We start from the raw sequence: 23,116 nt of genomic DNA, 5'->3' as shown, positions 1-23,116 counted from the left end.
TATGCCCGAAACGTCGATTCTCCTGTTCCTTGGATGTTGCCTGACCTGCTGCGCTTTTCCAGCAACACATTTTCAGCTCTGATCTCCAGCATCTGCAGTCCTCACTTTCTCCTGTTAATCCAGAGACCCAGGTTTGAATACTGCTATGGCGAAGGGGGGGCGTTTGAATTCAATTTTAATGCAATTAGGAATCTACAGGTGACCATAAAACCATTGTCAATTCTCAGAGGAACCTATCTGGCCGACTAATGTTCCTCACCTGGTCTGGCCTACATGTGACTCCAGACCCACAGCAATGTAGCTAACTCCCAGTTGCCTTCTGAAAAGGCCCAGCAAGTCTCTCAGTTGTATCAGTCACTACAAAGTCTCAAGAAAGAAATGACTATGGGTCAATCTACAGCTCATGGACTGCAGCAGTTCAAGAAAGCAGCTCACCTCCACCTTCTTAAGAGGCAACTAGGGATGGGCAATAAAATCCTGGCCCAGCTAGCGATGTCCCGTTAGTGAATTTAAAAAAAATCAAAGTTATTCTGGTGGTAGTGAGATCAAAAATTGAACCACACCCTGGTTTATTATTTTATAGAAACATAGAAAATGGGACTATGAGTAGGCCATTCAGTATGGTCATGGTTGATCATACAACTCCGTCCCCTGTTCCCCCTCTCTCCCCATACACTTTGATTCTTTCAGCTGCAGGAACGATACCTAACCCCTTCTTAAATACATTCAAAGTTTTGACCTCGACTGCTTTCTGTGACCCAGAATTCCACAGGCTTTGGACGAAGGCATTTCTCCATATCTAAGTCCAAAATGGCCGACACCATGTCATTAGACTGTGACCCCTGGTTCTAGACTCCCTAGTCATTGGGAACACTCTTCCTTGTATATGCTCTGTCTAGTCCTGTTAGAATTTGATAGGTCTCATTCTATAAATTCCTGATCCATTCGCTCACCGTATGTCAGCCTTGCCGTCCAAGAATCAGTCACTGCACTCCCTCTATCGGTAGAACATCCTTCCTCAGATAAGGAGACTCAAACTGCACGTGTGGTCTCACCAAGGCTCCTGTACAATTGCTGCAAGATCTCCCTGCTCCCGTACACCAATCCTATCAGTATGGAGGCTAACATATCACGGTGGCTCAATGATTAGTACTGCTACCTCACAGTGCCAGGGAGCCAGTTTTAATTCCAGCCTCGGGCAACTGTCTGTGTGGGTTTCCTCTGGGTGCTCAAGTTTCCTCTCACGTTTAAAGACGTGCAGGTTAGGGTGAATTGGCCATAGTGTTCAGGGGTGTGCGGTTAGGTGCATTAGTCAGGGCTAAATTTAGAGTAATGGTCTGGGTGGGTTAACTTCTACATCTTTGGGAGGAAACCCACGCAGACACAGGAAAGAATGTGCAAACTCCACACAGATAGTCACCCAAGAGTGGAATCGAACCCCAGGGTCCCTGGCACTGTAAGGCAGCAGTGCTAACCACTGAGCCACCATGCCACCCAGTCACATGGGCATCCATGCACTTGGGCAAGAATAACCAAGGCCATACATACCGTTTCCCCTGCGTTTCTTCTTAACTGCAGCATATATGGGAAATGCCTTTGATGGTGCTGCAGGAAAAAAAAGGAAATCGATTAAGCCGAAGATACAAAGGGAAAAATCTAAAGCACACTGAAGTCCCATTTGAAAACAGCCTTCCAAGGAACGTTTCAGGAATTCCAATTATTAGAGCCATATAGACATAAGGCTTCACAGCACAAAAAGAGACCTTCTGCCTGTGCATCCATACAAGTCAAGCACTGACCTACTCCAGTCCCATTATCCAGCACTTGGCTCATCGCTTCGTACATTATGGTGACTCAAGGACTAAGGACTTCTTAAATGTGATGATGGCTTCAGCATGTGCTACCCTTACAGGATATGGCTTCCATATATCCATGGCCCCTCTACTGCACTATCCACCAACAGCATTAGCAAACCCCATTGCAAGGATAGGTTGGTCCTAACCTCAGCTTCGGGTGTAACCTGTTAGACCTGTACAGATCCCCCAGACCCCAACTTTGCAGTTGCCTGCCATTTCAATGAAACCACCTTGCCTTCATGTTGACATTACAGTCCTGAGCTGGCTTACGTTTTCCAGCGAAGCCCAACCAAAGCTCCAAAAACATGTACAGCTGCTAGGGTGGGGGAACTTCAAGATGAGGGGGCACATTTCTAAGGTGAGAGGAGAAAGATTTAAAAAGGACATGTGGGATAACTTTTATACACAGAGGGTTGTTCATGTGGGGACTGAAACTCCAGAGGAAGTGGTGGATGTGGGTACAGTTACAATGTTTATAAGACATTTAGATAAGTTAATGAATAAGGAATGTTTGGAGGGATATGTGCCAAGGTGGGACTAGTTTAGTTTGGGATTATGGTCGGCACGGGCTGGTTGACCGAAGGGTGTGTTTCCGTGTTGTATGACTGTATCAGTTCACTTCAAAATATAAGTTTACCAATCTATGTATAAATATACGGAAAACTGTACTTGCATTTTGTTCCTGGATTTTTCTCACAAGTTTTGCTTTGTCCAGGCTGTTCCATAGCAGCATCTGTGCACAAAAAGTAAAGCAATTTAACTTTCAGCCAAAATCAATTGGTCAACTTCCCTTCAATTTCCATTTATTTCATTATCCAAATGTTGCAGCCCTTGCATCCTTAACCCTGTTCATTGATTGGGGCTGAAAAAGAAACTTCAGCAGCCATTGGGAAATCATAGGAACATATTGAGGTAGGAGTAGTAAGCCATTCGGCCCTCAAGACGGTTCCTGCCATTTGAAATGCTCATGTCTCTGACCTCAACTCCATTTCCCTGTCCACCCCAGATTACCAATGACTCCTTACTTGTCATCTTGCCATCATTCACAAGCGGAGATTAAAATAAACCAACATCTACGTATGCAAACATCATTTAATTTAGGGTTTTCAATTTAATTTTTCTTCAATACCCTCCCTCTCACATCACAAAAATGCCACCTACTCCCTGTGAAACATATATTTTTTCTGTATGACAACATCTACATTCTCAAATCATTTACCTCATGTGTAATTTGGTGGGGCTGCTGTACAACAGGGGAGGTTATGGCTGAGTGGTATTAATCCAGAGACCCAGGCAGTGGTGAGGGACCCAGGTTCAAATCCTTCCCCAGCAGATGGTGGAATTTTAATTTTTTCAATTGAATTCAATAAAAATCTGGAATTAAGTGTCTAACAATGACCTCAAATCCATTGTTAGGGAAAAACACATCTGGTTCACTAAGGCCGTTAAGGAAATGAAACTACCATCCTTACCTGGTCTGGACTACATGTGACACCAGACTCACAGCAATGTGGTTGACTCTTGACTGCCCTCTGGAGTAATTAGTGATGCTCAATAAATGCTGGGCTAGCTAATGGCGCCCTCATCCAGTGAATGAACAAAAAAACCCAGTCTTGTCAAGATGGGGGAGATATGTTCAATAATTCGAGTGCACATCATATTCCGACTGCAGTTCAGTTCGTCCGCAATGTTAATAGTGTGTTAACTTTGGTATAACGGTCACTGAGGTTGATCAAGTGTTATTGGTGTTGATAGAATTCTGATGAGGGGGAATTGTTTTGTCGCTCTCCCTTCTCCTCTTGAGCCTCAATGAATAAGCCAACTGCATCATGCCCAGTAAGACTGAACAGTGGTCCTTCGTTAACACTGTGGACGAATGAGCATCAGCCTCTGGCTCCGTAAGCATTAGCCTGGACTAGAGAATAGAACAGTGCAGGTGCTGGTGCTGACCAATGACTCCAGGCTGGAAGCTAAGAATCACTTCCCTGGACACGAGTCTTTCATGACCCACATTAATACAACATTAAGTTGTCTCGACAATGGGGACAGCAGACCCACTGGCGGAACCTTCATGACATTTTCACCCATCGTTAGGGGAAATAAATAAACCTTGACTCTAATAAACCATCAAGTGGATCAAAGTACTGCAGATGCTAGATGTCTGAAACGAATACAGAGAATGCAGGAGAAACTCAACAGGTCTGGTAGCATCTGCAGAGAGAGAAAAAGCAGAGTTAATGTTTTGAATCCTTCATGACTCTCCTTCAGAACTCGGTTCTGGAGTGGTTAGAGTTGTATAGCACGGAAATAGACCCTTCAGCCCAACAAGTTCATGCTCTCCAGATTTCCCAAACTGAACTAGTCCCATTTGCCCACATTTGACCCATGTGCCTCTAACCCTTTTCTATCCATATCCCTATCCAAATGTCTTTTAAATGTTGTACTCACTTCTACCACTTCCTCTGGCACATTGTTCCATATGCACATCACTCAGTCTGTGTGAAAAGGTTGCCCCTCAGGTCCCTTTTAAATATTTCTCCTCTCCTACCCTGGGGACAAGACCTTTGCTATTCACCTTATCTATCATTGAATCCCTTCAGTGTGGAAACAGGCCATTTGGCCCAACAAGTCCACGCCAACCCTCTGAAGAAAAACTCACCCAGACTCATTCCCCTACCCTATTACTCTACATTTACCTCTGACTAATGCACCTCACCTACACAGCCCTGAACACTGTGGGGCAATTTAGCAGACAATTCACATAACCTGCACATCTTTGGACTGTGGGAGAAAACCGGAGCAGACCCAGAGGGAACTCACACAGACACAGGGAGAATGTGCAAACTCCACACAGTCACCTGAGGCTGGCAGTCCCTGGCACTGTGAGGCAGCTGTGCTAAGCACTGAGCCACTATGCCACTCATGACGTTATAAATTTCTGTAAGTTCGCCCCTCAGCTTCCTGCAGCCTACAGAAAAATGTCCCAGCCTTACCAGCCTTTCCTTATAACTCAAACACTCCAGTCTCAGTTACATGGCTGTAAATCCTTTTTTCACCCTTTCCAGTTTAATGGCAACCTTCCTATAGCAGGGCGACCAGAATTGGATGCAGTGATTCAGAAGTGGCCTTAGAGTTCTGAAGAAGAGTCGGACCAGACTCAAAATGCTAACTCTGTTTCTCTCTTGATGGATGCTGAGTTTCTCCAACACAACCCCGTGTTTGTGTCCATTACACCAGCTGCTCAATGCAATTAAATCGCATAGGTGCTGACGCTGGAGATGTGAAATAAAACCCAGAAAGCACTGTAGATACTTGCAGCAGGTCTGGAAACATCTGTGCAGAGGGGGAAGACAAAATGAACATTGTGAGTCCAAAAACTCGAAATGTTAACCTTATTTCTCTCTCTGCAGAAGCTGCCAGACCTGCTGAGTTTCTCCAGTACTTTCTGCTTCTATTTCAGGTGCTCACTGCAGTTGCGTGATGATCGCGTCTTGTGACTTACCGCTGCCTGTTGATGTCCACCTGAAATGCCTTGCCTGCTGCTGCCCTGTGGTGCTAAACAAAATGAAAATAATTCAGGGGTTTTTCTAGATTTCTAGATTCCCTACAGTGTGAAAACGGGCCCTTCGGCCCAACCAGTCCACACCGACCCTCTGAAGAGTAACTCACCCAGACCCATTTCCCTCTTACTAATGCACCAAACACTATGGGCAATTTAGTATGGCCAATTCACCTGACCTGCACAGCTTTGGACTGTGGGAAGAGCACCCGGAGGTAACCCACACAGACACGGGGAGAATGTGCAATCTCCACACAGGCCTGAGGCTGGAATCGAACCTGGGACCCTGGTGCTGTGAGGCAGTAGTGCTAACCACTGAGCTGCCCCAAGTGCAAACTGTATATTTTCAATCTGCGGCTGTACGGGATTAATGCTATTTTACTGTGACTCGGGGCTCAGAGAACACAAAAGGTTTTGTTCTTGGGGACAGAGAGAGTCAGACGATAATTTGTGACTGAAGTACAAACATGGGGGAAAATGAGGACTGCAGCTGCTGGAGATCAGAGTCCAAAGGTGTGGTGCTGGAAAAGCGCAGCCGGTCAGGCAGCATCCAAGGAGCGGGAGAGTTGACATTTCGGGCATAAGTCCTTCATCAGGGATGATCAGGATTCTTGATGAAGGGTTTATGCTCGAAACGTCAGCTCTCCTGCTCCTCAGATACGGCCTGACCGACTGTGCTTTTCCAGCACCACACTTTTGGACTCTGAGTTACAAGAGTGACCTCCTAAAACAGGCAGACAGAGGTAACTGTTCTGACATATAAACGGTTTCGAAAATGCATTAAAATGGAGCAACAGTTCTGCCTGCAGGTCCCCAGCTATATCTGAAGTTGTTTAATTCAAAGCTTATCATGCGGTCTGAAATAATTCCACAAAGGCTGCTACCCTGTCATCAAGTCCCCTTTGGGCATAGGTTTAGGGTGTGAGGGGAAAGATATAAAAGAGACCTAAGGGGTCACTTTTTAACCCAGAGGGTGGTACGTGTATGGAATGAGCTGCCAGAGGAAGTGGTGGAGGCTGGTACAATTGCAACATTTAAGAGGCGTTTGGATGGGTATATGAATAGGAAGGGTTTGGAGGGATATGGGCCGGGTGCTGGCAGGTGGGACTAGATTGGGTTGGGATGTCTGGTCGGCATGGATGGGTTGGACCAAAGGGTCTGTTTCCGTGCTGTACATCTCTATGACTCTGTGACCCAGCAAGCACAGAGCCAGCTGTGAGGGTGAGCAAAGCCCCTGACACTCCTGTTTATATCTGTCAGCCAGTGTTTCCTGACTGGACCGGGTTAACTGCCACAATCAGCGAACTCCTATTCTCGGAGGTCCACCTGGCTGACCATGTTCCAATCACGGGACTGGCATGCCCCAAATCAAATTTCATTGCTCAGACTTTTAAGTATAGGAGTTGGGACGTTAATGTTGAGGTTGTGCAGGATGTTGTGAGGCCTCTTCTGGAATACTATGTCCAGTTCTGGTCTCCCCTATCTTAGGAAGGATGGAGAGGGCTCAGAAAAGATTTACCAGGATGTTGCTGAGATTAGAGGGTTCGAGTTATAAGCAGAGGCTGGATAGGCTGGGACTTTTCTCACTGGTGCATAGGAGCTTGAGGGGTCACCTTATAAAGGATTATAAAATCATGAGGGGCATCGATAAGGTGAACGGTAGGTGTATATTCCCTCAGGTGGGGGCATATTGCTCAGGAGAGAGGAGAAAGGTTTGAAAAGGATGTGAAGGCTAATTATTTTACACAGAGAGTGTTTCATGTGTGGAATGAATTTCTAGAAGAAGTGGTAGATGCAGGTACAGTTACAACAATTAAAAGACATTTAGAAAAGTACATGGATAAGAAACGTTTCGAGGGATAAGCCCAGGCAGGTGGGACTTGTTTAGTTTGGGATTATGGTCTGCATGGACGAGATGGACCGAAGGGTTTGTTTCCATGTTGTATGACTCCATGACTATAAGTTTGTCATGTGACTTTTGTACGATGATAAACTGATCGAATGCACTTAATGTAAAATCTGATCATTAAAACTCTGCCACTTTTGCTGATTTAATCAGGTGGTTTGTAATTGTCCAAAGGCTTAAACCTCTCACCAAGTTATGGGGTTAACATACACATCTCTGGATTCCTCTTGCCCCTTGTTGCAGCATGCTACCCAGCAATCACACAGTTCTCTGGAACAAAACATAAGGAGGGTTAAAAGATACAATAATGCTCCATCTCTACCTGTCAGACAGCCTTATTACATGTATGATGCTGGAAAATACAACCTTGATTATCCGAACATGATTCTCAAGGTCCTGTAAAAACAGCATTAGGCCACTCAGCATTCAGTTATCAGTTTAACGGCATTATGGTGTTTATTGCTAGATAACCCGAGAAATGTTGGGATGACTGGTACTTATACATTACTGCTTGTATACGATAGATCAGTTATCAGTTAAACCGGTATTACGGCATGCACTGTCGGTTACTGAGAAATGTTCAGATAACCGGCATTCAAATTTCCACTTGTTTACGATCATATCGATTATCCGAACAATCAATTGTCCGAACAAAATACTTGCCGCCCGTCTCGTTAGGATCATCAAGGTCCTATATGCAGAGAGTGAAGTATTACACCGTTCAGGATGGGCAGAGAAAGCTGACAGGGAAGTGCACTGTGCAATTCTTATTCTCCTGCAAACAGGAGAGATCCGAGACAAAGGGATAAAATGATAAAGTCACAGAGACACAGAGAGAGAGAGAGAGAGAAATCAGAAAAATATAAGCAAACCTCTGTAAAGGCTTACCACCCACCCAGCCCCTCTGTTTCAGTGCTAACCCAATCCTCACACAAGCCAAAAATCCACATCATAATGGAATATACCAGCATCCCATAATGAAAAGGTTATTGAGCGATGGTGAAGTGTTGGCATTGTGTTGGCTGCCATAGAGTCATACAGCACAGAAACAGGGCTTTCGGCCCAACCCATCCTTGCCAACCAGTTTTCCGAAACTGAACTTGTCCCATTTGCCTATCCCTCTACACCTTTCCTTATTCATGTACCTGTTTAAATGCCTTTTAAATGCTGTCATTGTACCAGCCTCCACCACTTCCTCTGGCAGCTCATTCCATACACACACCACCCTCTGTGTGAAAACGTTGCCCCTTAGGACCTTTTTAAATCTTTCCCCTCTCACCTTAAACCTAGGGCATGTAGTTTTAGACTCCCCTACTCTGGGGCAAAGATCTTGGCTCTTCACCCTATCCAGACCCTTCATGATTCTATATACCTCTATCAGGCTAATCCTGAACCTCCTATACTCCAGGGAAAAAAAAGTCCCAGCCTTTCGAGCTTCTCTTTATAACTCAAACACTCCAGTCCCAATAACATCCTTGTAAATCTTTTCTGCACCCTTTCCAGTTTAATAACCCCTGCGCATTTGAAGCTATTTAGAATCAGAGAATCCTGACAGTGCAGGAAGAGGCTATTCAGCCCATCAGGTCTACACCAACCCATCAAAGAGCATCACAGCCAGACCCAGGCCCCTACCTTATCCCAACAACTGCACTTATACTATGGTTAATCCACCCTAACCCGCACATCCCTGGACACTATGGGACAATTTAGCACGGCCAATCCACCCTAACCTGCACATCCCTGGACACTATGGGCAATTTAGCATGGCCAATCCACCTAGCCCATACATCGCTGAACACTATGGGCAATTTAGCATGGCCAATCCACCTAGCCCGCACATCCCTGGACACTATGGGCAATTTAGCATGGTTAGTCCACCCTAACCTGCACATCCCTGGACACTATGAAACAATTTAGCATGGCCAATCCACCTAGCCCACACATCCCTGGACACTATGGGCAATTTAGCATGGCCAATCCACCCTAACCTGCACAGCTTTGGACTGTGGGAGGAGACCAGAGAACCCAGAGGGAACCCACACAGACACACGAAGAACGTGCAAACTCCACGCAGATAGTCGCCCAAGGCTGGAAACAAATCCAAAACCCTAGTGCTGCGAGGCAGCAGTGCTAACCACTGAGCCACCATGCCACCCTATTTGCCTCAGACATGGGAAAATGCATTGTGGGCAGGGACCTAGAGGTTACAGAGGAAGGACCCCCTCTTTGCTGTGAGGAGGCTAGGTAGCAGACTGTGCCAGTCCCTCACTCCCCCAGTGAACATGCGGAGGAATTATCTCCAATGCAGGAAGAAATCTCTCTGCCAGGTGACGTGTCACTTCTCTCCCACTTCAAACTCTCCTGATCTCTGCGATGACACCCACCTCCCACCTGGCCTCATCCTCTATCACTCTCAGTGTATCACGCAGTGTCCCTCATCTCATGCTCCATCCATGGTACTCAACACACCCTCACTCTCAGGGGCTCTCTCAAGAACTGTACAGTTCATCGCTAACCACATTGACACCCGTTCGCCAGAATGTTGAGAGTGAGTAAAAACGATGAAGACGTGCAAGGTGCAGATATCGCCACGTAATTCTGTTCAGACATCACTGAACTGTCACACAACGTCCAGAGGAAGGGGAGGGAGGGAGTCCGATACCTGGTTTCATTGTATTCCTGTGATTGTTCGTCCTTTTCAAATCCGCGGTCACAACATGACAGCCACAATCCACGAAAAGTACTGTGAGCGAAAAAGATACAAACCATCATGAAACCAGCCTTCCTTCCATTGACCCCATGTACACTTCCCACTGCTTCGCGTAAACAGCCAACATCATCAAAGAGGAGAAAGTGAGGTCTGCAGATGCTGGAAATCAGAGCTGAAAATGTGTTGCTGGTAAAGCACAGCAGGTCAGGCAGCATCCAAGGAACAGGAGAATCGACGTTTCGGGCATAAGCAGGGACCTTCCTGATGAAGGGCTTATGCCCGAAACGTCGATTCTCCTGTTCCTTGGATGTTGCCTGACCTGCTGTGCTTTACCAGCAACACATTTTCAACATCATCAAAGACCCCTCCCACACTAGTAATACTCTCTTCCACCCTCTTCCATCAGGCAGGAGATACAAACGTTTCAAAACACACACCAACAGATTTAAGAACCGCTTCTTCCCCACTGTTACCAGACTTTATAATTGATCTCTGATATATTAAGGTTGATCTAGCTCCGCACCTAAGCTGTAACACTATATTGTGCATTCTGTTCTATCCTTTGATGTACTTATATATGGTATAGTTTGTCTATTTAGCATGCAAAACAATACTTTTCACTGTCACACAGTGCATGTGACAATGATAAATCAAAGTATACAACTCTATAATTATATGACTCTTGAAAGAAAATTGCGCATAACACGTTCTGTTGATAAGCCCCTTTGACTATGTGAGGCTTTTTTGTTTCTGACTTTGAGTGTTTCAGTGTTTAGTACTTATTTTCCAGTTATAGACCAGGCCAGACCCCCCCTCAAAACATGTCAAGAAAGTAGCACAGACTCTCACTTTGCTAGTTGTTTTAAGCAGGTGTATGGCGGATATTCCAGAAGTGATGCAGTTGGTCAAACCACTTAGTTTGAAAGAAAACAGAATTTATTTACAGGATTGCTGAATGTAACACAAACAAAAGAGAACGGAATACAGACTAACAATCTATCTGACATCCCAACTGATGATCCCAAGTTAATGACGCTGTTTCAAATACTTGTAAGAGATGTCAGAGAGAGATTACCAGCATGGACCTGCCTTTTTGGGTCCAGCAGCTTCACAACACTTCTGCTAAAATAAACCAAATTAAACCAGAGAAAAACTGAGCTGGGAGAACTGGCCACTGCACTTTGATTGTACAAGTGCTTTTTTCCCAAAAACTTAAAAACCTGTTGCCCGAGGCAGTATCTGTCAACTATAATCAAACTGGCCCGAAAACCCTTCAACTTAGACTTTTCGGAGTCCGTGTCTTTTACAGACTCTGAAAGAAAAAAGCCAAGGACAGCATAACCTTGTTAAAGGAGCAACATCATCACAAAACTTCAACTGCAGCCAAAGCTTCTCATACATTTCTGATGAGGTTATTCCTGATGGTTCTCGCATGACCTCTCATGAATGAAATGGATTTGAAGGTTCCGGTGACAATCATCTCTGTTCAGTGATACTCCATCTACGTGCACGAGGACTCTGACTGAAAGCTATCTTGAATGTTTCAAACCTTATCTTTTCTTCCATTAAGGACTGTGGGACATGGATAGAGTGAATCACCAAGGCCTTTTTTCCGAGGGTGCAGTAGATCAAAACTAGAGGACATAGGTTTAAGGTGAGAAGGAAAAGATTTAAAAAGGCCTTGTAGGGTAACGTTTTAACACAGAAAGTGGCGCGTATTTGGAAGGAGCTGCCTGAGGAAGTGGTGGAGGTGGGTACAGTTACAATATTTAAACTTTGATGGGTACAGGAAGAGTTTAGAGAGGTATGGGCCAAATGCTGGCAGATGGAACTAGGTCAGATTGGGATGTCTGGTCAGCATGGATGAGTTGTACCAAAGGGTCTGTTTCTGTGTTGTCTGCCTCTATTCTTTAACAACTATTATAAAAAAAAATTGATTTTTATTTCTGCAAAATTAATCTCTGCCGGGAAAGTTAATTTTTTCTGCTTATATGTTTTGAATTATTTAGAAGGGTACTTTAATATTTCCAACTATACGTTAATCAGCTTTGCATCTTTACCAGATAAGTTCAGTTTTCAAAATAAATTACTAATTTTGGTGTCTGTTGAAGAAGTCTAGTTGATGGCTCTTTCTGATTCTTTTGAATCCATGTACATAATTGGCCTCATTTTCATAAATGCTCTGATATTTGGATTATTGAGACGAGAGAGACCCCCCCCCTCAGTCAGTAGTAAGAGTTGCAAAAGAAATGTTGATAAACTGGAACTAAAATATGAATCAAATCAGAAAAACTGGAAGTAAAAACTGTGACAAAAAGCCCACATTTCACTGAAGTATAATCAGTAAAGTTCAAGATTTTAATACCGTATATACTCAAGTAAAAGTCGATCTCATATTGTTGGGCAAAAATTCTGGAATTTTCCAGGTATCTCATGTAAATAGTCAATCCTAGCTCTTCACAGATAATAGATCAACATTTATGATTTAGTCTTCCGGTCCGTTCCGCTCTGCTCCAGGTTTTCAAAATTACCATGTTTAATTTTTTTTCTTTCTTTAATCATTGAGAGATCAAGTTGACTTCTACTAATGACGCGGCACGAATTTCAGCCCCTCAAAATTAGCGTCCATGTAATAGTCAATCCCATAAATTTAGTCTTATAAAGTAGTCAAAGATTTGGACTATTATTCACATATATATGGTAATAGTTGTTTGTCTTTTTGAACGTTTAATTTCAAACAAAATTAATAGATTTTGCCCAGATGAATTTCACAGGGAAAGTAATCAGTAATTTCGCATAGGGGATCTTAACTTTCGCTTCAAGCCCAATAACATTACCCTCTAACAATAGTACCCAATCATAAAGAGTCAGTGACCTGAAACTATAATTAGTGATGATGCTGACTCAACTTTTCTAAAGCGTCTTTTAAAAAAAAATTATAGACACTCACCTGGTTTCAATACCATCTTTTAATCTGGTTTTGCAGCAAGACATCCATGTACCACAGCAATGCCTTCTGAACAAACACACATTTCAGCAAAGATACAAGTGTAGCTGGCTTTGCCAAGCAGCCACAAATATTAAACATGCAACTTGAAAAACAACAGTCATTTGAACTAAGCACACGAACACCCACAAAAAGAATGTTTCAACCTGAGAAAATTCCGAAAGTGATGGGGAACATTCTGACCATGAGCTGGACAGATTTGTAAAGGATGCGCAATATGTTCAGTGTCACTCATGTCTAAATCATTCAGCCTCCTAAGTTACAGAGGTCTAGAGCACAGAAAAAGGCCCTTTGGCCCATCGAGTCTGCACCAGTCAAAAACAGCCACCGAACTATTCTGCTCCTATTTTCCAACACTTGGCCAAATGCACGGCTTGCCTTGGCATCACAAGTGCACATCAAAATTCTTCTTCTGCCTCTCCCACTCTTACAGGCAGTGAATTCCACATTCCCACTACCCTCTGGGTGAGAAAGGTTTTCCTCACATTCATGCTTCTTACCTTAAATCTATAGCTCCTGGTCAGAGAACATTTCCGGGGACACCCTCACCAATCGCCCCATGGCCGAACACTTTAACTCCCCCTCCCCCTCTGCCAAGGACATGCAGGTCCTGGGCCTCCTCCACCGCCACTCCCTTCCCACCTGACGCCTGGAGGAAGAACACCTCATCTTCCACCTCAGGATCCTCCAACCCCATGGCATCAATGTGGACTTCACCAGTTTCTTCATTTCCCCTCCCTCCCACCTTAACCCAGTTCCAACCTTCCAGCTCAGCACATCCTCATGACCCATCCACCTGTTCATCTTCCTTCCTACCTATCTGCTCCATCCTTCCCTCCGACCTATCACCTATATCCCCACCTCCATCCACCTATTGCACTCTCAGCTACCTTCTCCCCAGCCCCACCTCCCTCTCTCCACCCCTGAGGCTCCTGATGAAGGGCTGTTGCCCGAAACATCCAACGTTACTGCTCCTCAGATGCTGCTTGACCTGGTGTGCTTTTTCCAGCACCACACTCTTGACACTAATCCCTCCATCAAGGAGAAGGGCTTCTTCCTATCTACCCTGTCTCTGGCCATCATAACCTCAACCATCTCAAGTGCATGTGTGACAGAAAAATGGATTAGTCCAGTGGAAAACTGAGGCACATGAGACCGCGTGTGTCATTCTCTTTCTTTCCTCCATTAGGACAGTAAGGAGAGCACAAATGGCCTGAGTACCTCTGGCTTTAGGGATACTCAGCACAGACTTCCATTCTTGATCACTGTTTGGTGATCCCTTGCTGTAAGTAACTCCTCAAGTACTGAAGCAATCCCAATGCAACAAGATCTAGATAATATCCAGACTTGGACTGACAAGTGGCAACTAACATGCGTGCCACTCAAATGCCAGATTATGACCATCTCCAATGAAAGACAATTTAACCTTTGCCCCTTGTCATCCAATGGTATTATCATCACTGAATCCCCCATATCAACATCCTGAGGTTACCATTGACCAGAAACTGAACTGGACTCACCGTGTAAATATAATGACTGCAAGAGCAGGTCAGAGGTTTGTAATACAGTAGCTCATCTCCTGACACCCCAAAGCTTGTCTATTATCTGCAAGGCGCAAGTCATGAATGTGATGGAATACTCTCCGCTTGCTTGGATGACTACACTTCCAACAACACTCAGGAATCTTGACATCATCCAGGAAAGTAGCTCCCACTTGATTGGCACCACATCCATAAACATCCAATCCCTCCACTGTAGCAGCAGTGTGTAGCATTTACCAAATGCACCGCAGAAACTTGCCCAGGATTCTTAAACAGCACCTCCCAGGACAAAGGCAGCAGATACACGGGAACACCATGCTCTGCAAGTTCCCCACCAAGACACTGGCCATCCTGACTTGGAAATATATTAACGTTCCTTCACTGTCACTGGGTCAAAATTCTGGAATTCCCTCCCTATGGGCTTTGTCAGCTTACAGCTTATTGCTTCTGTTAATCATCCCAACATCCCCAAATTAAGCTGCATTAGAACATTATTTCAATGAGCCATCACACACTGCAGCACAGAGGAACTATGCAGAGCAGAGGAAAATCACCTATACGGTGTATTCAAAAAGAACGGGTACCCAGCTTCTCAGCCACAAACCCAAACAAGCAGACAAAACATGTCCAGAAACCCTATCCATGCTCCCCTACATCAAAGACAGCTCAGAAATGACTGCCAGACTATTCAGACCCCTTGGCTCATGGTAGCCCACAAACCCACCAACACACTAAAACAGCAGCTAATGAACTTGCAAGATCTTATACAGACAACAAGCAAAACTTATGTCACTTACAAAATACCATGCAAGAACTGTAACAAATACTACATTAGACAACAGGCAGAAAACTAGCCACCAGGACCACCAGGATACATGAACATCAACTAGCCACAAAAAGACATGACCCACTCTTACTAGTATCCTCACATACAGATGAGGAAGGACACCACTCGACTGGGACAACACATCCATCCTAGGACAAGCCAAACAGAGATACATGTGAGATTTCCCAGAAGCATGGCATTCCAACCAGAACTCTATCAACAAACATATTGACTTGGATCCCATTTACCACACCCTGAAAAAAAGAACAGAAAATGGCATAACCACAGGAAATGACATCACCAACCTAAGGAAACCTAAACACATAAATAGAAGGTGGGCCATATCACCAGTGCCTTATCCAGAGGCTCACTAATGATGTTTCCTAGTATGGTGAAGAAACATCTGAAAATGAACCTTCCAGCTCAGCAAGCAAACCTACATCCAGAACTAATACTAATATGAATCCTTATTAAAATCCGTAGGCTTTGTGTTTATAAAAACAAACATAAGAGATGCAACTATGTCTAAAATCATGCGCAGCTTTTTAAAGAATTACCAATGGGATGGGACATCACTGGATAGGCCAGTATTTATTAATCAGAGGGCAGTTAAGAGTCAACCATATTGCTGTAGTTCTGGAGTCACAGACCAGGTAAGGATGGCAGTTTCCTTCCCTGAAGGACATCAGTGAACCAGATGGCTTCTTCAATAATCAACATTGGATTCATGGTCGTCATGAGATCCATAACTCCAGATATTTATTAAGACTGAATATCCACCATCTGCCATGGCAGGATTTGTGCCCAGGTCCCCAGTGCATTAGCTGAGTTTCTGGATTAGTAGTCGAGCGATAATACCACTGGGGCGTCGCCTCCCTATTTGTATTGATTTGGGCTCCACAGCATATTGCCCATACCATATCGTGCCAATGCCACATTGCTAGTTTGAGATTAGGCCAATAAAACCCGACTTCCTGAATCAATATTTGGATACTCTTGAGACCTCTAATGTATTTCATTTTGCAGTGAGTATTAAATAAGTTATAATGTCTAGCTTCACTTCTATCAATCCATGGGTAGGTCACGTATTGAGCTTTCATCCCCATAGGTAACAGCTAGCCAGCCATCCCAGAGAGAATGAGGGGACTGGGCCTATCTTCCTTCAAGTTTAGAAGAATGAGAGGTTATCCCATTGAGGCAACAACATTTTTAATATTATTCCAGAGGGTGGGTACAGAGAGGATGCTCCCTGTGACCGGGAGATTAAAACAAGGGGACACGGTGTCTGAATAAGGAAGAAGCCGTTTAGGGGTGAGGCCCAGAAGATGATGAACCCGTGAGACTCTCTTGCCCGGAAGCACTGTGAAATCTCAGTCATCAAGTCTGACCGTGACAGGGATTAATTGGGAATGCGAGTGACATCAAGGGATTTTTTTAGAGATTGGAGGAATTGAGGTAGAAAAACAACCGTGATCTAGAATAATAGGCTGGGGCTAAAGGGCTGAATAGCCTCCTCTGGCTCCTATGTATGATGTTTATAAAAAAAGAACTTGGGAAATCTCAAATATCGATTGCCATTGATAACAGGTGAGGGATGACCATTGCTAAACACCAATTTATACCTGGGTAAATATGCGTCATTGAATAAGATGATTTGCTTGTATTCCAAATTTCATATTCACATCAATGACCAATAACCTTTAGAATCCATTGCCTGACAAAAATCTATCTACTTTTGCTTTAAAAATATGTTCTGAGCCTATAAAATATTTCACCACATCTCCATCCTAAAAGGACAAGTCCTGGTTTTAAGAAGTACTCCATAGTTCTGGACTTGCCCACAAAAGGAAACATCACTTCTATTCCCTCCTGTCAAGATCTTACATCCCCCAATCAACTCACTCCTCACTCTCTGCAGCACTGGATTGAAGGAACCTAATTTGTTCAACTTTTCCTTCTAAGACAACCCACTTCGTTCAGATATTGAGCCAGTGAAACCTCTTCAGAAAGCGAAGGAAATTATGCATGACCCCCCCTATCCAGATGCGTTACAGCTTGGTTTGTCAACTGCTCTGCCCAAGATCACAAGAAATTTCAGAGAGCTGTTCACGCAGCCCGGTCTATCTCACTAACAGCCTTCTGTCCACTGACTCTCTCTACACTTCCTGCTACCTCAGGAAAGCAACCAATTTCATCGAAGATCCCTCCCATCCCGGTTACAATCTCTTCCACTCTCTTTGATCGGTCAGATGACAGAAAAGGTTGAAAATGCATATGAATAGATTCAAGGACGGCTTCTTTCCTGCTGTTATCAGACTTTTGAACAGACCTCGCATTCAATAGAGTTGATTTTTCTCTGCGGGGTAAAAACAATGACTGCAGATGCTGGAAACCACCTCTGCACCTTCTCTGCAGCTGTAACACTGTATTCTGCACTCTGTTCTATTACCCTGATGTACCTATGTAAGGTATTAACTGTCTGACTACAACACCAAAAATACTTTTCACTGTATCTCGGTATGTGACAGTAATAAATCAAATCAAAATCAAAATGACTCCAATGCATTTATAAATTTCCTGAAATAAAGAGACCAAAACCGCATTCAGTATTCACGGTATAGTCCCAACAATGCCCTATTACTGAAGCATGACATAGTAAAGGATAGCATTCCGGTAGCTTTATTATTTACTTGTTGTATCTGCAGAATAACATTTTGTGATTCCTATGCTAGATCTGTCAGCACCTTAGAATTCTACACACGTGGTTCATTCAAATTAGACTTTGTTATTGCGTTCTCCCTGCTAAAATAAATAACTTTGCATTTCCCCATATTATACTCCATCTTGACAGTCGCTGAACCTATCTATATCCACCTGCAACCTCCTTTTTAGGTATTTGCAGAAATTCTCGCTAACCAGTTTTACATTTCTAGCAAGCCACCTGTCACTCTACGTTCTTCCTCCTGATTAGCCTTTCTGTTGTTCTGTGCTTTTTATTTGTCATATCCTGACTAGTCATTCATCTTTGCGTAATTGTCTTTTTTTTCCTTAAGTGGGGTGTACTCCCCTCAGAGCTTTTCCCTACTGTAGAATTTTCTGCAGAATCACAAAGTGAATGTCTCTGGGTCCCATGGGATGAATTGCTTTGGCATCTGAGGGATAGGCGAAAGTGAGGACTACAGATGCTGGAGATCAGAGTCAAAGAATGTGGTGCTGGAAAAGCACAGCAGGTCGGCAGCATCTGAGGAGTAGGAGAATCGACATTTTGGGCAGAAACACTTCATCAGGAATGAGGCTTGAGGGCTGGGGTTGCTGAGAGATAAATGGGAGGAGTTTGGGGCTGGGGCGGAGGGGTAGGTAGCTGAGAATGCATTAGGTGGATGACGTTGGGGGAGAAGGTGATAGGTTGGAGAAGGGGGTGGAGTGGATAGATGAGAAAGATGATGGACAGGTCAAGAGGGCAGTGCCGAGTTGGAATGCGGGACTGGGATAAGGTCGAAGGTAGGGAAATGGGGAAACTGATGAAATTCACAGAGATCTCGCTTGGTTGCAGGATCCCCGGACCGAAGATGAGGCATTCTTCCTCCAGGCATTGGGTGGTTAGGGCTTTGGCAATGGAGGAGGCCCAGGACCTGCAGGTCCAGGCAGCTTCAGCAATCACAGTTTACCACACACCAGGCTATTAAACCAAAGTATTGAGAAGTTTTGGTAAAAAAGGAATAAAGAAGCAAATTATGTAAACTTTTACCTTGTCCTCTTTGTTCCATTGGGTGACCTGCCGCTACAGCAAGATAGCAAGATGCCACGATAAATTCTGGAAAATAAAACCAGATCTATTCATTTCAGAAAAGGGAGCTCATGATCAATGTCACTTTCCACAGCAATAGTCAGCCAAGCAAAGGAAGAAATGAAAAATACAATCAGTATTTTCACAAATAAAATTTCACAGGTCTACAGTGTGGAAGCAAGCCATTCGGCCCATCCTGTCCACACTGCCTGTCCGGACAGCATCACACCCAAACTCACCACCCTACCCCATCCCCATTACCCCACATTAATCATGGCTAATCCACCCTAACCCGCATATCACTGGACCACAGGGCAATTTAGCATGGCCAATCCACCCTATCCTGCACATCCCTGGACACTATGGGCAATTTAGCATGGTCAATCCACCTTAACCTGCACATCCCTTGACACTATGGGTAATTTGGCATGGCCAATCCACCTTAACCTACACATCCCTGGGCACTATGGGTAATTTGGCATGGCCAATCCACCTTAACCTGCACATCCCTTGACACAATGAAACAATTTAGCATGGCCAATCCACCCTAACCTGCACATCCCTTGACACAATGAGACAATTTAGCATGGCCAATCCACCCTAACCTGCACATCCCTGGACACAATGGCCAACCCACCCTAACCTGCACATCCCTGGACACTATGGGCAATTTAGCATGGTTAGTCCACCCTAACCTGCACATCTTTGAACAGTGGAAGGAAACCGGAGCACCCGTAGGAAACCCACGTATACACGGGGAGAATGTGCAAACTTCACGCAGATAGTCGCTCAAGGGCGGGATCGAACCTGAGTTCCTGGTGCTGTGAAGTAGCAGTGCTAACCACTGAGCCACCGTAGTGTAAAGTGAAGGTACAAAAATGCTCAGGAAAGGATTTACAAATTAGCAAGCAATGTGAATCTTCTTGGAGACAAAGAAGGAATGGCTGAGGTTCTAAGTGAGTGCTTTTGTTGCCTTCATGAAAGAGGAGAATGTGGTTACCGTTACTGTAAAGGATGAGGTGGTAGAGACAGTGGATAGGATAAAAATAAAGGTTAGCAGTGCTGGTGGGTCAGATGTCATTCCTAACTGGCTGACGTGCACCAGAAGTTAACAAACAAACTAATGATGATCAGAATTCTTCAACCTTTCTGTATAACGTGACGGCAACAGAGGACTGGAAGACGATAAATTTTACATTCCTATTCAAAACAGGACAGTCATGCGCTCAGAGAGATGTACAGCACAGATGCAGACCCTTCGGTCCAATTTGTCCACACCGACCAGACGTCCCAATCTGACCTAGTCACATTTGCCAGCACCGGCCATATCCCTCTAAACCCTTCCTGTTCATCTCCCCATCCAGATCTTTTAAATGCTGTAATTGTAACAGTCTCCACCACTTTCTCTGGCAGCTCATTCCATACATAGATTAGATTACAGTGTGGAAACAGGCCCTTCGGCCCAACAAATCCACACCGACCCGCCGAAGCGAAACCCACCCATACCCCTACATTTACCCCTTACCTAACACTACGGGCAATTTAGTATGGCCAATTCACCTAACCTGCACATCTTTGGACTGTGGGAGGAAACCGGAGCACGCAGCAGTGCTAACCACTGTGCCACCGTGCCGCCCACATGTACCACCCTCTGCATGAAAAAGTGCCCCCTCAGGTCCCTTTTAATTCTTTCCTCTCTCACCTCTCATAGTTTGGACTCCTATACCCTGGGGAAAAAAAGACCATGTCCATTCACCCCTCATGATGTTATAAATCCCAGCCTCCGACACTCCAGGGAAAGTGATCTTCGCCTATTCAGTCTCTCCCATCCCTCAAATCCATTCAACCCCATCAACATCCTTGTAAATTCATGGACTATCTATGGTGGACAGTGAATCCAGTGTAATATAGTGTCCCCTTGGTCGAATGAGATTTCAAGTTCAACTCCATTTTAGCACTCTCGCTCATGATCTAAGCTTGCACTTCAATGAGGAACTGGGGAGATCAGTTTAAGGTGAGATAGACGCACAGATTCAGTCAGGTCAGTCACAGAGTCATACAGCGTAAAAAATAGGCCATTTGGCCCAAATGGTCCATGCAGACCAGGTTTCCTAACCTGAACTCGTCCCATTTGCTGACATTTAGCCCATATCCCTCTAAACCTTAACTATCCATGTGCCTGTCCAAATATCCTTTAAATGCTGTAATTGTACCCATCTCTACCACTTTCTCTGGCAGCTCAATATCAAGCTAGGATCCCACATTGGTTTAGCTTATATTTAAATGACTTGGACTGTGCATGGAAGGGATGTGGTTGAAATTTTCAAATTAAATCACACTGGGTGTTTGATTATTAACAAAATACAATGCAATGGGGGTTCATTTCTAATGGAGTAGAGCTGCTGAGAATTTACATTACACTCGAATGGCAGAGGGTTTGAGTTAAAAGGAGAGGCTGGAAAAGCTGAGACCTTTTTTTCCCTGGAATGTAAGAGGCTGAGGGGTGACCTAATAGACATTTATAAAATCGCGAGGGGTACCGCTAAGTTGAATAGCCAAAGTGCTTTTCCAAGGGTCAGGGAGTCTAAAACTAGAGGATAGCAGTTTAAGGTGAGAGGGGAAATATTTAAAAGGGACCTGAGGGGCAAACTTTTCACTCACAGGGTGATGCCTACATGGAACGAGCTGCTGAAAGGAGTGGTAGATGATGGTACAATTACAAAATTTAAAAGACATTTGGATAGGTATGCCTGGTTAGGAAAAGTATAAAGATTTGTGGGCCAAAACCTTTATCGCACCCTTTCCAGTTTAATAATATCCTTCCTACAACAGGGCGATTAGAATGATGCACAGTACAAGTTCTGCTATAACCCATGTTTCTTCAGCACAATTAGATTTATGGCAATTGAAGAATTTAGACCATTATTTGTAGAACACGAACTGTGTTGGCTATAACGCGATTCCAGTCCCATTAATTTTCTTACAACACGAGATCGCACAAGAGTGTTGTTAAGAAAGCATATGGTGTTTTGACTTTCATTAACAGGGGGATCGAGTTTAACAGCCTCAAGGTTTTGCTGCAGCTCTACAAGTCCCTGGTGAGACCACACTTGGAATATTGTGTCCAGTTCTGGTCGTCCTACTATCGGAAAGGTACAGAGGCTTTGGAGAGGGTGCAAAGAAGGTTTACCAGGATGCTGCCTGGACTGGAGGGCTTGCCGTATGAAGAAAGGTTGAATAAGCTTGGACTTTTCTCTCTGGAGAGAAGGAGGAAGAGAGGAGAACTGATCGAGGTGTACAAAATTATGAGAGGAATAGATACAGTCAATAGCCAGAGACTTTTCCCCAGGGCAGGATTGACTGGTACGAGGAGTCATAGTTTGAAGATATTAGGAGGAAGGTACAAAGGAGAAGTCAGAGGAAGGTTCTTTACGCAGAGAGTTGTGAATGCATGGAATGCATTGCCAGCCGTGGTGGTGGAAGCAGAGTCCTTGGGAACATTTAAGCAACTGCTGGACATCCACATGGATAGCAGTGAGTTGAGGGGTGTGTAGGTCAAGTTGCTATGTTTTGCATTAGGATTAACTCTCGGCACAACGTCATGGGCCTAAGGGCCTTTTCTGCGCTGTACTTTTCTATGTTCTATCACGTTATATCAGAGCCAATTATTCCAAATGTAGCCTCAGCACTGTCTCGTGCAGGTGCAACATGATGTTCCAACTCCTGTACTCAGTGCTCTGACTGATGAAGGCAAGTGTGCCGAAAGCCTTCATCACCAGCCTGTCTACCTGCGACTCCACCTTCAAGGAACTATGTGCCTCCTCTCGGTTCGACAACACCCCCTACAACACAGCCAAATGGGACTAGTTCAGTTCAGGAAACCTGGTCTGCACGAGCGAGTTGGGCAGAAGGGCATGTTTTGTG

General features: G+C 44.5%; 1 protein-coding gene across 6 annotated transcripts in view; it reads right to left on the bottom strand.

Moving 5' to 3' along the window:
- Nucleotides 1-23,116, bottom strand: part of LOC122544179 — a 55,438-nt gene that overhangs the window by 4,132 nt on the left and 28,190 nt on the right. For 4 of the 6 annotated variants that reach the window (XM_043683217.1, XM_043683219.1, XM_043683214.1 and 1 more), the window contains exons 9-15: nt 19,154-19,219; nt 12,982-13,047; nt 9,984-10,064; nt 7,511-7,591; nt 5,359-5,411; nt 2,530-2,589; nt 1,549-1,605 (exon numbers count right to left, since the gene is read on the bottom strand). In XM_043683217.1, the coding sequence (XP_043539152.1) occupies nt 1,549-1,605; nt 2,530-2,589; nt 5,359-5,411; nt 7,511-7,591; nt 9,984-10,064; nt 12,982-13,047; nt 19,154-19,219 (464 nt within the window). The remainder of the gene's footprint in view (nt 1-1,548; nt 1,606-2,529; nt 2,590-5,358; nt 5,412-7,510; nt 7,592-9,983; nt 10,065-12,981; nt 13,048-19,153; nt 19,220-23,116) is intronic. The other 2 variants (XM_043683216.1, XM_043683215.1) reach the window with 2 other exon arrangements.

The sequence above is a fragment of the Chiloscyllium plagiosum genome, chromosome 47 (assembly GCF_004010195.1).
Source record: "Chiloscyllium plagiosum isolate BGI_BamShark_2017 chromosome 47, ASM401019v2, whole genome shotgun sequence".
Taxonomy (NCBI): domain Eukaryota; kingdom Metazoa; phylum Chordata; class Chondrichthyes; order Orectolobiformes; family Hemiscylliidae; genus Chiloscyllium; species Chiloscyllium plagiosum.
This window is presented reverse-complemented; position numbering and strand designations above follow the sequence as displayed.